Genomic DNA, 13,172 nt, shown 5'->3' with positions numbered 1-13,172 from the left:
GCGCCCCGCCCCGTCCCACGTGCCGCGCGCGCCACCGCCCCCCGCTCCGGGCGCAACCATCACGGCGCGGGGGGGGGGGGGGGGGGAACGAGAACCGCTGGGGACACCCCACAGACACCCCGCCCGCGGGGGGGGACACGGCCCTCGCCCTCACGCACAGCCAGCGGCGGGCGCGGGGCCGCTCCTCCAGACCGCGGCGTTTTATTAACTTAGTAATTAATTAATCAATGGTTGTGTCCCCTCCCTTCCCCGCGCGGTGGGTGGTGGCGGCCGCGGGCCGGGAGCGCGGCGGGGCCGGGATGTGGCGGCAGCTGCGGGCGCTGAGGGGCTGCGGGTGAGTGTGGGGTCTTTTCCCTTCCCTTCCCTTCCCCTTCCCTTCCCTTCCCCTTCCCTTCCCCTTCCCTTCCCTTCCCTTCCCTTCCCTTGCCCCCTTCCCGCACCGTCCCCGCCCGGGCTCCGCTCGGTCCCCGCTGTCGCTCCTGCCGTCTCCGCTCCCTGCAGGAACAGTCCCGCTGCCAACCGCAGGCACTGCCAGCCCTTTCCCCCCCTGTTTTTTCAGCTCTTTCCCCCTTTCTACCCTTGTTTCCCTCGTTTTTTCCTTTTGCTTTCCCCTTTCCACGCCCCCCACCCCACGTTTTTACCCATTTCCCACAGTTTACCCCTTGTTTTCCCTTTTACCCTTGTAAAAGGGAAAAACAGTGGAACCTGTTTTCCGCTGCTTCCCTCTTGGTTTTCCTCCTTTACCCGCTTGCTTTTCCCCATTTTCCCCTTGTCTTCTCCCCCTTTCCCCCTTGTCTTCTCCCCCTTTCCCCCTTGTCTTCTCCCCCTTTCCCCCTTGTCTTCTCCCCATTTCCCCCTTGTCTTCTCCCCGCTTTCCCCCTTGTCTTCTCCTCGCTTTCCCCCTTGTCTTCTCCCCATTTCCCCCTTGTCTTCTCCTCGCTTTCCCCCTTGTTTCCCCCTCGCTTTCCCCCTTCTCCTCTTGTTTCCCCCCTCGTTTTCCCCCCCTTTTTCTCCATTTCCCCCCCTTTTTCCGCCGTTACCGCTGCTCTGGTCAGCGTAGCGCGCCCCTGGAGCTGGCGAGCTGCCGAGCTCCGGCCGTGCCCGGTCAGTCCCCGGTTGCCAGTCCGGCTTTTGCCCCCTGGACTTTGCCAGGAGCCGGCGGAGCGTTGGGGTGTCGGAGCAGCCCTGCTCGGGCCGGAGCTCACCGTGTGCCTCGGCACTTTAAAATGCCTTTCGCAGCGCTTTTTCCTCGGGGGGGGAGAAGGGGTGGTGGGCTGGGGGCGAGGTCCGGGCTCGGCTCCCGGCTTTGGTATCCCCATCCAGCGGGAGGGATGGAGGGGATGCCCGGGACCGGGGTGTTCCCGGGATCTGAGGTGTCTCTGGGATCGAGGTGTGCGTCCCCGGGATCGAGGTGTGTGTCCCCGGGATCGAGGTGTGTGTCCCCGGGATCGAGGTGTGTGTCCCCGGGATTTGAAGTGTCCCCGGGATTTGAGATGTCCCTGGGATTTGAGGTGTTCCCGGGATCGAGGTGTCCCAGGATTTGAGGTGTCCCCGGGATCGAGATATCCCCGGGAATTGGGGTGTTCCCGGGATCGAGGTGTCCCAGGATTGAGGTGTCCCTGGGATCGGGGTGTTCCCGGGATCGAGGTGTCCCCAGGATCTGAGGTGTCCCCAGAACTGAGGTGTCCCCGCGATGCTGGGGAAGGAGGGAACGCGGAATTCCAGCGGTTCCTGTCCTGCCCCTGTGCCAGGCGGAGATGGCAGCACCGCTCGGCCATCCAGGTGACCAACGAGCCCATCCTGGAGTTCAAGCCGGGGAGCCCCGAGCGAGCGGCGCTCCAGAAGGTACCGGTGCCGGCATCTGGGGGATTTTTGGGAGCTGGAAAGGCCCGCGGGCTGTGCTGGCGACAGCCCCAGGCTCTCCCTGGTGTGACAACCCCACCCAGCCCAGCTCCCGCTCCTTCCCCTGTTCCTGGTTCCCTCTGGCCGTGGGAAGGGGGATGGAGGGCAGCCGGAGCGGGTGGGAGCTGCTCCCACCGCGTTCCCCTCTCTGCCAGGCCCTCGCTGACCTGAAGGGCAAGACCGAGGACATCCCGTGTGTCATCGGCGGGGAGGAGGTGTGGACGCCCACGGTGCGGTACCAGCTCTCGGTGAGTTCTCATGGAACGGAGCAGGAGATCCCTGCAGGAGCGTCCTGGGGCCGCTGCCTACAGAGCTTTTCCTTCTCTTCCCAGCCCTTCAACCATGCTCACAAGGTGGCCAAGTTCTGCTACGCCAGCAAGGTGAGTGCGGCTCTCTGTCCCCCCTCTCCCTGGCCGGTTTTTGGGGAAGCCTGGGTCCAGCAAGTGGAATGCATTTTGTGAGCGCCGAGGCTCCAGGAGCCCCAGGGATCCTGGAACCAAACGCACGCCAGGAGCTGCAGATCCGGGGCTGTGATGGCACCCGTGGTTTGTGCCGGGGGTGGGTGACACCTCGCTTTTCCCTGCGACCTGCTGGTGGAGAGGAACCTGGAGAGGAACCTGGAGAGGAACCTGGAGAGGAACTGGAGAGGTCCCTCCTTGCTGCCTTTTCCCCTTTGCCTCCGCAGGAGCTCATTAACAAAGCCATTAATGCTGCCTTGGCAGCCAGGAAGGAATGGGACCTGAAACCTGTGCAGGACCGGGCCCAGATCTTCTTGAAGGCCGCTGACATGCTGAGCGGCCCGCGGCGAGCAGAAGTGCTGGCCAAGACCATGGTCGGGCAGGTAGGGGCTACTGGGGGAACTGGGAGGGCTGCCAGGGTGGGTTTTGGTTTTTGGCAGTGGGAATGGCTGGAGGTGCTCTGTGAAAAATGATTTTTTAAATTTTTTTTTTGGGGGGGGAGGGGGTAAAATTTTAAAAGTTTAATGAGGAGATAATATTGCATAGCAATAAAGCAAAGGGTTAAAAAGGGCTGGGTGCAATGCTTGTTGGTTTTGGAGGTATTTTAAAGATATTGGGTTTATTACGTTAGTGCTTTTTTCTAGACTATTATGTATATTTATATTTTTCTACAAATTAATTTCTATACTTTTAGGAGCTGTTTCGCGTGGTTATTTTTTGGGTCCGCTTTTATTTTTGACCGTGCATGTTTTTTGGTTGTGGTTTTAATCTGTTTCTTTCGTTACTTTTAGTTTGGGCTTTGGTTTATACTTTTTGCAGACGGTGGGTGTTTGATAGTTGGCTTGTTAGCAGCGGGATTTTTATTATATGGTTTTATTATACACTTACTTAGCTAAATAACACCCAATTATTTATAAACAACTGGCTGTTATTTAGCTAAGTAGTTTAAGCACATTATATTAACTATTACCACTTTGCCTAATTTTGGTAATAGCAGAAAAAAAACCGGTATTTATACAGCAAAGCTATTTTAATTTATCTTAATACCTGCGAAAAGCCGACAATGTAAAATGCATTTATCCCAAGGGCGTGCAGGATGCCCCGTCTTTGGGAACTGAGCTTGGCAGGGCCCCTCTAGGAGCGGGGAATTCCAATCCCCTCCCTCCAAATTATTATAATTTAGAAAAATTAAAGGGGCTTTCAGGCAGAGCTATGGGGAAAGGAATAACAGTCCTTTACTAGTAAATATAACAAGGTAAACAAACAACAACAACTACAGCATTAATAATAAACAGAACCAGGGACCTCGAGGGGCTTTGTTCCACAAAGATCTCTTGGGACTCTGAGAGCACCAAGCTGGAACGGTGGAAACTCCCGGGCTGGAAGAGCAGGATGTCCCCGGCAGGGCAGGGAAAAAGTGCAGTGCTGAAGGAACCAGGACAGAGAATTCCCGGGCACACCAGCAGAGGATGGTAGATTTCCAAGAGCAAGAGAAATTGCCCCCAGCCCTGTCCTTTTGCTGCCCCAGAACTCTCGTGATCTTCCCCCTCCCGACTTTCACCACCCCCTTTGTGTTGGTCAAGCACCCCTAAGCACCAGTACTTAATCTCTTAGCAACTTAGGGGGAAAAAATCTATCAGGGGGAAAAAAAAGGAACGAACCTAACCCCCGACAATTTCCCGGGATTTTCTGGTGGCAGTGGACTCCTCCCGCAGCAAGCAGCAGCCTGGCTGTCCTCTCTGCGATGCCCAGGGCAAGAAAAAGCCAAGCTGCCCCCAGCCCTGTCCTTTTCCTGCCCCAAAATTCTGGTGATCTTCCTCCTCCTGACCCCCTCTTCCTCCTGGTCAAGCACCCGCGAGCACCCAGTACTTGATCTCCCGGTGACCTGACTTATTAAAGAAATCTGGGTATTGATCCAGTATCGGTACCCAACAAAAACTCTCTGACAGTTTAAAGTTACAAAGTGTATGTTTATTACGGCCGGGCAGCACGCGGGATATTTCCCTAATTCGCACTGCGAAATTCACAGGTAGTTACAAAGCCTTTTATTTACAGAAGTGTTGAATACCCAAAATGCAAATATTCATACCCCTGTCACCTCCCGTTCCTCGCTTCCTATGCTAATTGGCAAAAAAGGCTATTAAGCACCCAAAATGAGGAAGTAAGATGAGTCTTCCTCGTCCTGACCTTTCTGCCTTTTCAATGCCTTCGTGACAAATGAATCCTTGGTAGAACTTAGAGTTTCCTGTGTTCGATGGGTTCTTCAAGCGGGAAATCTGTAGTTATTGTATATCTTATTTACCACATTTTGGTTTTTTGTTACAAGCGCGGCTACACAAACATAAAGCTGACGGGCAATGAGTTACTAAATCGGGGACGGCTGATCTAAGATCCGGCCTCTGTTAACTGCAAGCAAAGCTTATCCACCTACTTCAGCTAATTCAGCAACTGTTATCTTAACTTTCCTAAAAGCCCTAGTTCTTCAAATTTAATGTCTCAGACCCATGGGGAAAAAATTCTACAAGCGTTAGGAAAAAAAACCCAAAAGGAACAAACCTGACCCCCAACACAATTCTACAAGTGTAAAAAAAAGGAACAAACCTGACCCCCAACACAATTCTACAAGTGTAAAAAAAAGAACAAACCTGACCCGCAGTAAAATTCTACCATTGTAAAAAAAAGAACAAACCTGACCCCCAACACAATTCTACAAGTGTAAAAAAAAGGAACAAACCTGACCCCCAGTAAAATTCTACCATTGTAAAAAAAAGAACAAACCTGACCCCCAACACAATTCTACAAGTGTAAAAAAAAAGGAACAAAGCTGACCCCCAGTAAAATTCTACAAGTGTAAAAAAAAGGAACAAACCTGACCCCCAACACAATTCTACAAGTGTAAAAAAAAAGGAACAAACCTGACCCCCAACACAATTCTACAAGTGTAAAAAAAAGAACAATCCTGACCCCCAACACAGTTCTACAAGTGTAAAAAAAAAGGAACAAACCTGACCCCCAACACAATTCTACAATTGTAAAAAAAAAGGAACAAACCTGACCCCCAACACAATTCTACAAGTGTAAAAAAAAGAACAAACCTGACCCCCAACACAATTCTACAAGTGTAAAAAAAGAACAAACCTGACCCCCAACACAGCTGTTATAAATGCATATTATACAGTTGGCTTTTCGCAGATATTAAAATGAATGCTGTATGTATAATGTGGGAAGATTGTACTGTATTTTATTAGTAGAGTTCAGAAATGTGATGAATGTGTATTTTTTTATGATTGTAACGTAACGTTAGAAGTAAAAGACTGGGGTTTTTTTTTTGTACCATCTAAACTGGCCGAACCAGAAGGCAGGGGGAGTCATCCTTAATTCCTGCGTGAACATTGCTGACCAAAAACCCGTTGAACTTCTGTTATCCAAATGAAGACGAGCAAAAGCCCGAGAGAAGAATTTATGGGACCTGTGCTATCAGATGGAATGGAGCCCCCCACGGATGGATCCACTGGATAAAATGATTGGGGGCGGGGCTTGAAACTGAACAAAAAAAAATCAAACTCAAAAGGAACATTTGGATCATGCACATGAATTTATAAATATGCAACAGGCTGACGCTTTTAAGGAGCGAACCTTTTGTTAGCAGGCCGAGGAACTGCGCTTTGCTCTTGTCTCTCTTTTGTCTGGTTTTTTTATTAAACTTAAGAACTTCTCTAAGAGCGCAAAACTTGTTTTTGGCGCAGCAGTGGGAAACCGTTGCCGCGCTCCCCGCTCCCGTCACGGCCTCTCCCTGCAGGGCAAGACGGTGATCCAGGCGGAGATCGACGCCGCCGCCGAGCTCATCGACTTCTTCCGCTTCAACGCCAAGTACGCGCTGGAGCTGGAGCAGAGCCAGCCCCTCAGCGTGGACATCAGCACCAACTCCATGGTGTACCGGGGGCTGGAGGTGAGCTGAGCCCGCTGTGCCCCGCGCCGGGAGGCTGCCCGTGGTCCCCTCTCCCCGTGGTCCCTTCTCTCCGTGGTCCCTTCTCCCCATGGCCCCTTCTCCCTCCCCATGGTTCCTTCTTTCTCCCTGTGGTCCCTTCTCCCCGTGGTCCCCTCTTTCTCCCCGTGGTCCCTTCTCCCTCCCCGTGGTCCCTTCTTTCTCCCCATGGTCCCTTCTTTCTCCCTGTGTCCCTTCTCCCCATGGTCCCTTCTTTCTCCCCGTGGTCCCTTCTCCCCATGGTTCCTTCTTTCTCCCCGTGGTCCCTTCTCCCCGTGGTCCCTTCTTTCTCCCCGTGGTCCCTTCTCCCCGTGGTCCCTTCTTTCTCCCCGTGGTCCCTTCTCCCCGTGGTCCCTTCTTTCTCCCCGTGGTCCCTTTTCCCTGTGGTCCCTTCTTTCTCCCCGTGGTCCCTTCTTTCTCCCCGTGGTTCCCTTCTCCCCGTGGTCCCTTCTTTCTCCCTGTGTCCCTTCTCTCCATGGTCCCTTTTCCCTGCGGTCCCTTCTTTCTACCCATGGTCCCTTCTTTCTCCCTGCGGTCCCTTCTTTCTCCCCGTGGTCCCTTCTTTCTCCCCGTGGTCCCTTCTCCCTGTGGTTCCCTTCTCCCTGTGGTTCCTTCTCCCCATGGTCCCATCTCCCCCATGGTCCCTTCTTTCTCCCCATGGTCCCTTCTCCCCGTGGTTCCCTTCTCCGCAAGGTCCCCTCTTTCTCCCCATGGTCCCCTCTTTCTCCCCATGGTCCCCTCTTTCTCCCTGTGGTCCCTTCTCCCCGTGGTTCCCTTCTCCCCGTGGTTCCCTTCTTTCTCCCTGTGTCCCTTCTCCCCATGGTCCCTTCTTTCTCCCCATGGTCCCTTCTTTCTCCCTGCGGTCCCTTCTTTCTCCCCACGGTCCCTTCTTTCTCTCCGTGGTCCCTTCCCCCCGTGGTCCCTTCTCCCCGTGGTTCCCTTCTCCCCAAGGTCCCCTCTTTCTCCCCGTGGTCCCCTCTTTCTCCCCATGGTCCCTTCTCCCCATGGTCCCATCTCCCCCATGGTCCCTTCTTTCTCCCCAAGGTCCCCTCTTTCTCCCCATGGTCCCTTCTTTCTCCCTGCGGTCCCTTCTCCCCCTGGTCCCTTCTTTCTCCCCATGGTCCCTTCTCCGTGTCCCTCCGCAGGGTTTCGTGGCTGCCGTGTCCCCCTTCAACTTCACGGCCATCGGGGGGAACCTGGCGGGGGCTCCGGCGCTGATGGTGAGTCCTGGGGGACAGGGGGACAGGGCAGTCCAGGGAGAGGTTGGACTCCAGAGAGATCCCAGCCCTACACGTGTGTCTTGGTTTTGAACGCCAGTTGTGTGCCAGGGAAAAGCCGGAGCCTCCCTTGGAATGGAGAATGGAAACCCCCTTCCCTCCAAATCGTTGTAATTTTGCAATTGGGGGCTTTCAGGCAAAGATATGGGAAATAGGAGTAACGGTTCTTTACTAGGAATATTAAACATTAAAAGGAAAATACCAATGTAGTAGTACAAAAAAAACCAAGCAAGGAAGCAAACAGGGATCCTGGAAAAGCCCTGGCAGGGTCAGGGATCCGAGCTGGCACCCTGTGCTCAGGGTGTTGGGAGCAGCCCAGATAAACCCTCCTGCAGTAACAGCTGTGGTTCTGTGGAGCAGTGATGCTCCTGTAGGCAGTCCAGGGTGGTGAGATGGGTCCGGTCTTCCTCCAGAATCCAGTGGAAAACCCGGATCCCTCGTGTCCTTCAGCGCCAGTTTTTATCCAGCTGGGAGCAGCTGGCTCCTCCCCAGTGCGTGGAGCATCTCCCGGTGGGGTGATGGAATGTGTCCTGTCACCGTTGGGCACTGATGGGCCGTGATCAGGAGATGTCCCCTGGAGGATGGAGGGTGGTGACAGAGACAACAAACACGGCCCCACCTGGGTTCGATGGCTGGGCCGTTCTCAGGAGATGTCCCCTGGAGGATGGAGGGGAGGTGACAGAGATAACAAACACTGCCCCACCTGGGTTTGATGGCTGGGCCGTTCTCAGGAGATGTCCCCTGGAGGATGAGGTGACAGAGACAACAAACACGGCCCCACCTGGGTTTCATGGCTGGGCCGTTCTCAGGAGATGTCCCCTGGAGGATGGAGGGAGGTGACAGAGACAACAAACACGGCCCCACCTGGGTTTAACGGCTGGGCCGTTCTCAGGAGATGTCCCCTGGAGGATGGAGGGGAGGTGACAGAGATAACAAACACGGCCCCACCTGGGTTTAACGGCTGGGCCGTTCTCAGGAGGCATCCTCCTCCTTCCCCCCTGGAGGAGCAAGAGAAGGATAAAACATCTCCCAAAAACCAGCTTTCAGCAGGTGGAACAGAATACACATTTCTGGGTTACATAATCCGCCGCACTGAGGTTCAGCTGGGCTGAGCGAGGAGGGGGCTGAGCCTGCCTGGGGCTGTTCCACAGACACACCTTGGGGCCCCTTGGCCCAATCATCAATTAGAGTTTAATTAAAACATCCCAGTGAATGGATTTCCGGTGCGGCAGGGGAAGCGTTGGCGAAGCTGCCCAAACCTGCCCTTCTGGGGTGTTTTGTTCTGTCCTTTCCTTCCCAGGCCGGGTTTGGGATCCGGGAGCAAACACAGCAGGGGTTTGATTTCCTACCCTGGGCTCAGGGTGCTGTCGGGACATGAAAGTGTAAGCGCTTTCCAAATTCCTCTGGGATGACAAATTTTGGGTGCAGTGGGTGTGGTAGGGCCAAGGAGGGCAAGGGCAGGCCGTGGCTCTGAGCTGGTAGACAGGAGAGCCCAGGAAAAATATCCAAAGAAAAAAAATCAAAGCATTGGTAAAAAGCATTTCTGCACACTGCCATTTGTGTCCCAGCCCGTGCAGCACAGGAGCTCCTGCCTCTGCGGGGTGGATTTTGGGGAGGGGCTGTGATAACCTGCCGAATTTGGGCCAGGAATAATTAATTTATTGCTGCACTGGGAAAGAAAACAACCACCAGCAAACTGTCCTCAGCTCTTCGCTGATTAGGCTCGGATTTGCTGCTGGCCCCAGAGAGGCTGGGGAACACGGAGCTTTTCATTTGGGAACGTCACTTTTAAAGCCTTGAGTGAAGCGTTTGACTGTCACTTGTGTAGGGCAGTGTCACCGAGACACACAGAGCAATCACACGCAGACAAGAGATTTTCGCAGAGGTCCTTCCGATCCAGCTCCCAGCTGAGAGAGCGGAGAGAAGAAAAGAACCCCTTTGTTTATTTCTTACTTTTTATACATTTGTAGGTCTAGCAGAAGATTGGCTTTTTGGGGTTTCCACCCCTCAGCCTCAGTGGCCAGACCAATTGTCAGTTACAATTGTTTTCAGGTTAGAAATATGCAAACAAAGGACAGAGAATGAAAACCAAAGGATTTGTTTATGTTACATCTGTGGGAAAGGTAGAAGAACTGCTCTTAATATTGTACGATAACTAAAAAGATCTGACTCCATTTAAGAAAATCAAAAGGCTCAGAAAAACCAAGGTAACAGGGCAGGAATGGGGGCACAAGGAGAGGGGGAAGATTTCGAGAGAGAGAGAGAGAGAGAGAGGGGTCCCTTCCTCACAGCCCAGCATCCCAGGGAGCCCCTTGGCTTTGGGAAATGTGGCCATGGGACGGGACAAACCCGTGCTGGCAGCTCTGAGTGACAGTCGGGGACATCCCGGGGCTCTCCCCGCTCCCCCTGCTCGCTGTGACGGTGAATTCCCGCCGGGATGCTGCAGGACATCCGCAGGAGCCTTGGAAAGCTCAGCGGCAGGGGGCACCTGGGATTCAATGGAGCAGAGAAAACGCTGCTCTAACGAGGGGATGTTAATTAGAGCCCCAGTGTTTTGGCACCACGGGGGGATTAGACACGGCAGAGATCCACGCAGTCAGTCCTGGGAGCGGGATTTCCTCAGGGTCGGAGCAGCCCAGGCCACTGGGAATGCTGTGTCCTGGATTTCCCAGCTCCTGCAGCTTTCTTTCTCTCCGTGGTCGGAGGGGCGCAGGGAGAGGAGCTGTGCCCAGGAGGAGTTTTCCCGCACAGCAAATCCCTGGAAAGCAGGAGAGCAGAGTCCCCGGGGCGGTGACCCCGTGCAGGGGAGGCTGAGCCGTGTGACAGGGACAGCCTGGGGGTCACGGGGGGGCCGTGGCGTGGGGCCAGGGGATGGGGTGTCACCGGCAGCGCTCTCCCGCCCCTCCTCGTGCTCTTGGTGCTGGGTTAATCCGGGTTTGGTTTCACAAACACCTGGCAGCGCCGGTGGCACGGCTGGTGACGCGGCTGGTGACATCGGGAGCGTTCCTGCGTCCTGAGGCGGGAGCCAGGCGTTTTCCAGCTCCTCTGGGGGAAGGCAGAGCCCAGCCCTGGAAAGGGAGGGTGTGGGAAGCTGGCACAGCCAGCTGGGCAGAGGAAAAAAAGGGGGATTTGTGCCCTCAGCCTGCCCAGCCCTGCCCAAACAACGCGGGGCTGACGGCGGTGTCGGCTTCTTCCCAGCCTGGAAACGAAACTGGAGGTGATTTTAGACAAGAGGGGATCTTTATTGGAGGGGCCTCAGGGGCAGTCCACAGGAGCTCAGCCCCGTCCAGGGCTGAGTACGTTGTTACAGGCTTTAAGAAATTAGCACGATTGATAAAAAGCAGCCATTAATTAGGTACCTGGTGCAGTCCCCCCCAGGTCAGGCCCCTCCCCGGAGTCCCCTCTCTGCACTGTCCACGGAATGTGTCTCAAAGGGAATTGTTCTCAGCCGGGTTCCCAGGGAGAACCCCAAAGCCCGGGAGCCTTGTGCCCCTCAGGGCTCTGGAATTTCTGTCTTTTAGTCCCAGGGAAGGGCCATGGGAAAGCACCAGGAAAACAAATCACTGATACAGGAAATGACAGAGTACAGGTACATGTGCAAGGAACACAGGGAACATAGAAAATAAATAAATCTGGGAAAACAAATCACAGGTACAGGAAACTACAGAGTACAGGTACATGTGCAAGGAACACAGGGAACATAGAAAATAAATAAATCTGGGAAAACAAATCACTGATACAGGAAATGACAGAGTACAGGTACATGTGCAAAGAATACAGGGAACATAGAAAAGAGATAAAATCTGGGAAAACAAATCACTGATACAGGAGAGTACAGATACGTGTGCAAAGAACATAGGGAACATAGAAAATAAATAAATCTGGGAAAACAAATCACTGATACAGGAGGCTACAGAGCTATAGGTACATGTGCAAAGAACACAGGGAACATAGAAAAGAAATAAAATCTGGGAAAACAAATCAATTATACAGGAGGCTACAGAGCTGCAAATGTATGTGTAAGGAACCCAGGGAACATAGAAGAGAAATAGAATCTGGGAAAACAAATCACTGATACAGGAAACTACAGAGCTACAGGTACATGTGCAAAGAACACAGGGAACATAGAAAAGAGATAAAATCTGGGAAAACAAATCACTGATACAGGAGAGTACAGGTACATGTGCAAAGAACACAGGGAACACAGAAAAGAAATAGATCTGGGGAAACAAATCACGGGTACAATAGAGCTGCAAATGTATGTGTAAGGAACCCAGGGAATATAGAAGAGAAATAAAATCTGGGAAAACAAATCACTGATACAGGAGGCTACAGAGTACAGGTACATGTGCAAGGAATACAGGGAGCACAGAAAATAAATAAAATCTGGGAAAACTGATCACTGATACAGGAAACTACAGAGCTACAAATGTATGTGCAAGAAATACAGGGATAACACAGAAAAGAAAAAAAAACAGCTGGGAAAGCAAATCACTGATACAGGAGGCTGCAGGGCTACAGATATGTGTGCAAAGAACATAGGGAACACAGAAAATAAATAAAATCTGGGAAAACTAATCACTAATTACAATAGGCTGCAGAGCCACAAATGTGCAAAGAATACAGTGAAAGTAGAAAAGACAAAAAAGGGTGGGAGAATGAGTCATTAATACAGTAGTACGCTACCAAGCTACAGATACCCGTGCAAAGAATACAGGGAGAACACAGAAAAGAGATAAAATCTGGGAAACCAAATCACTAATACAACAGGCTGCAAAGCTCCAAACACATGCGCAGAGAATGCAGGGAACATAAAAACAGATAAAATCTGCGGCTCCCCGCCGGGTGCGATTCTGCTCCTTAGCCCGATTTTGCTGTGCCTGTCCACGGAAGACATCCCAGTCCTCACTTTGCCATAAACTCTTCCTGGAGCTGGCAGGATGTGTCTCTAAAAACGCTGGAAAATCCCTGACGCAGACGTTGTGGTTTATCTGGTTTTATGTGCGCGCACACGCGCCGCGCGTGTGTTCGCATACGAGCGCGAAAACCTCTCGCCCCTACAACCTCGGGGAGCTTCCGGGACGGTTTTCCAGGGAATTCCGACGTCCCTGACGAGCTGCTCTCCTCTCCCCCAGGGCAACGTGGTGCTGTGGAAGCCCAGTGACGCTGCCCTGCTCTCCAGCTACGCCGTCTACAAGATCCTGCTGGAGGCCGGGCTGCCCCCCAACGTGGTGCAGTTCGTGCCCTCGGACGGCCCCGAGTTCGGCGACGCCGTCACCAGCTCCGAGCACTTCTGCGGCCTCAACTTCACGGGCAGCGTGCCGTAGGTTGGGCACGGGCAGGGAGGGGGCTGGGGGCTGCTCGGGAGCTCCCTGGGAGCGCCAGGCCAGCCTTGGGAAGGGGGCTGCGGCCGGCAGGGCGCGCGGGCACGGGTACGGCAGAGTAAGGGGTTGGAGCCGCGGGTAAAAGGTGTCTGAGCAGGGCTTTTGTGCTGGGGGGAGAGTGGGTTTAGCTCGGGGGTGAAGTGGTTTTAGTTGTGGGTTAAAGTGG

General features: G+C 53.4%; 1 protein-coding gene across 1 annotated transcript; it reads left to right on the top strand.

The window, feature by feature from the left end:
- The first annotated feature begins 208 nt into the window (after positions 1-208).
- On the top strand, positions 209-12,949 carry ALDH4A1 (aldehyde dehydrogenase 4 family member A1). The gene is made up of 8 exons (XM_040054052.1): positions 209-334; positions 1,752-1,845; positions 2,058-2,150; positions 2,235-2,282; positions 2,588-2,743; positions 6,160-6,309; positions 7,491-7,565; positions 12,758-12,949. The coding sequence occupies exons 1-8, from the start codon at positions 228-230 to the stop codon at positions 12,947-12,949; spliced, it is 915 nt and encodes a 304-aa protein (XP_039909986.1). The 5' UTR covers positions 209-227.
- Positions 12,950-13,172: the final 223 nt, after the last annotated feature.

This window comes from Hirundo rustica, unplaced genomic scaffold (assembly GCF_015227805.2).
Source record: "Hirundo rustica isolate bHirRus1 unplaced genomic scaffold, bHirRus1.pri.v3 scaffold_367_arrow_ctg1, whole genome shotgun sequence".
Taxonomy (NCBI): Eukaryota; Metazoa; Chordata; class Aves; order Passeriformes; family Hirundinidae; genus Hirundo; species Hirundo rustica.
Note: the sequence above shows the minus strand (reverse complement) of the source record. Positions and strands in the feature narration are given on the sequence as shown.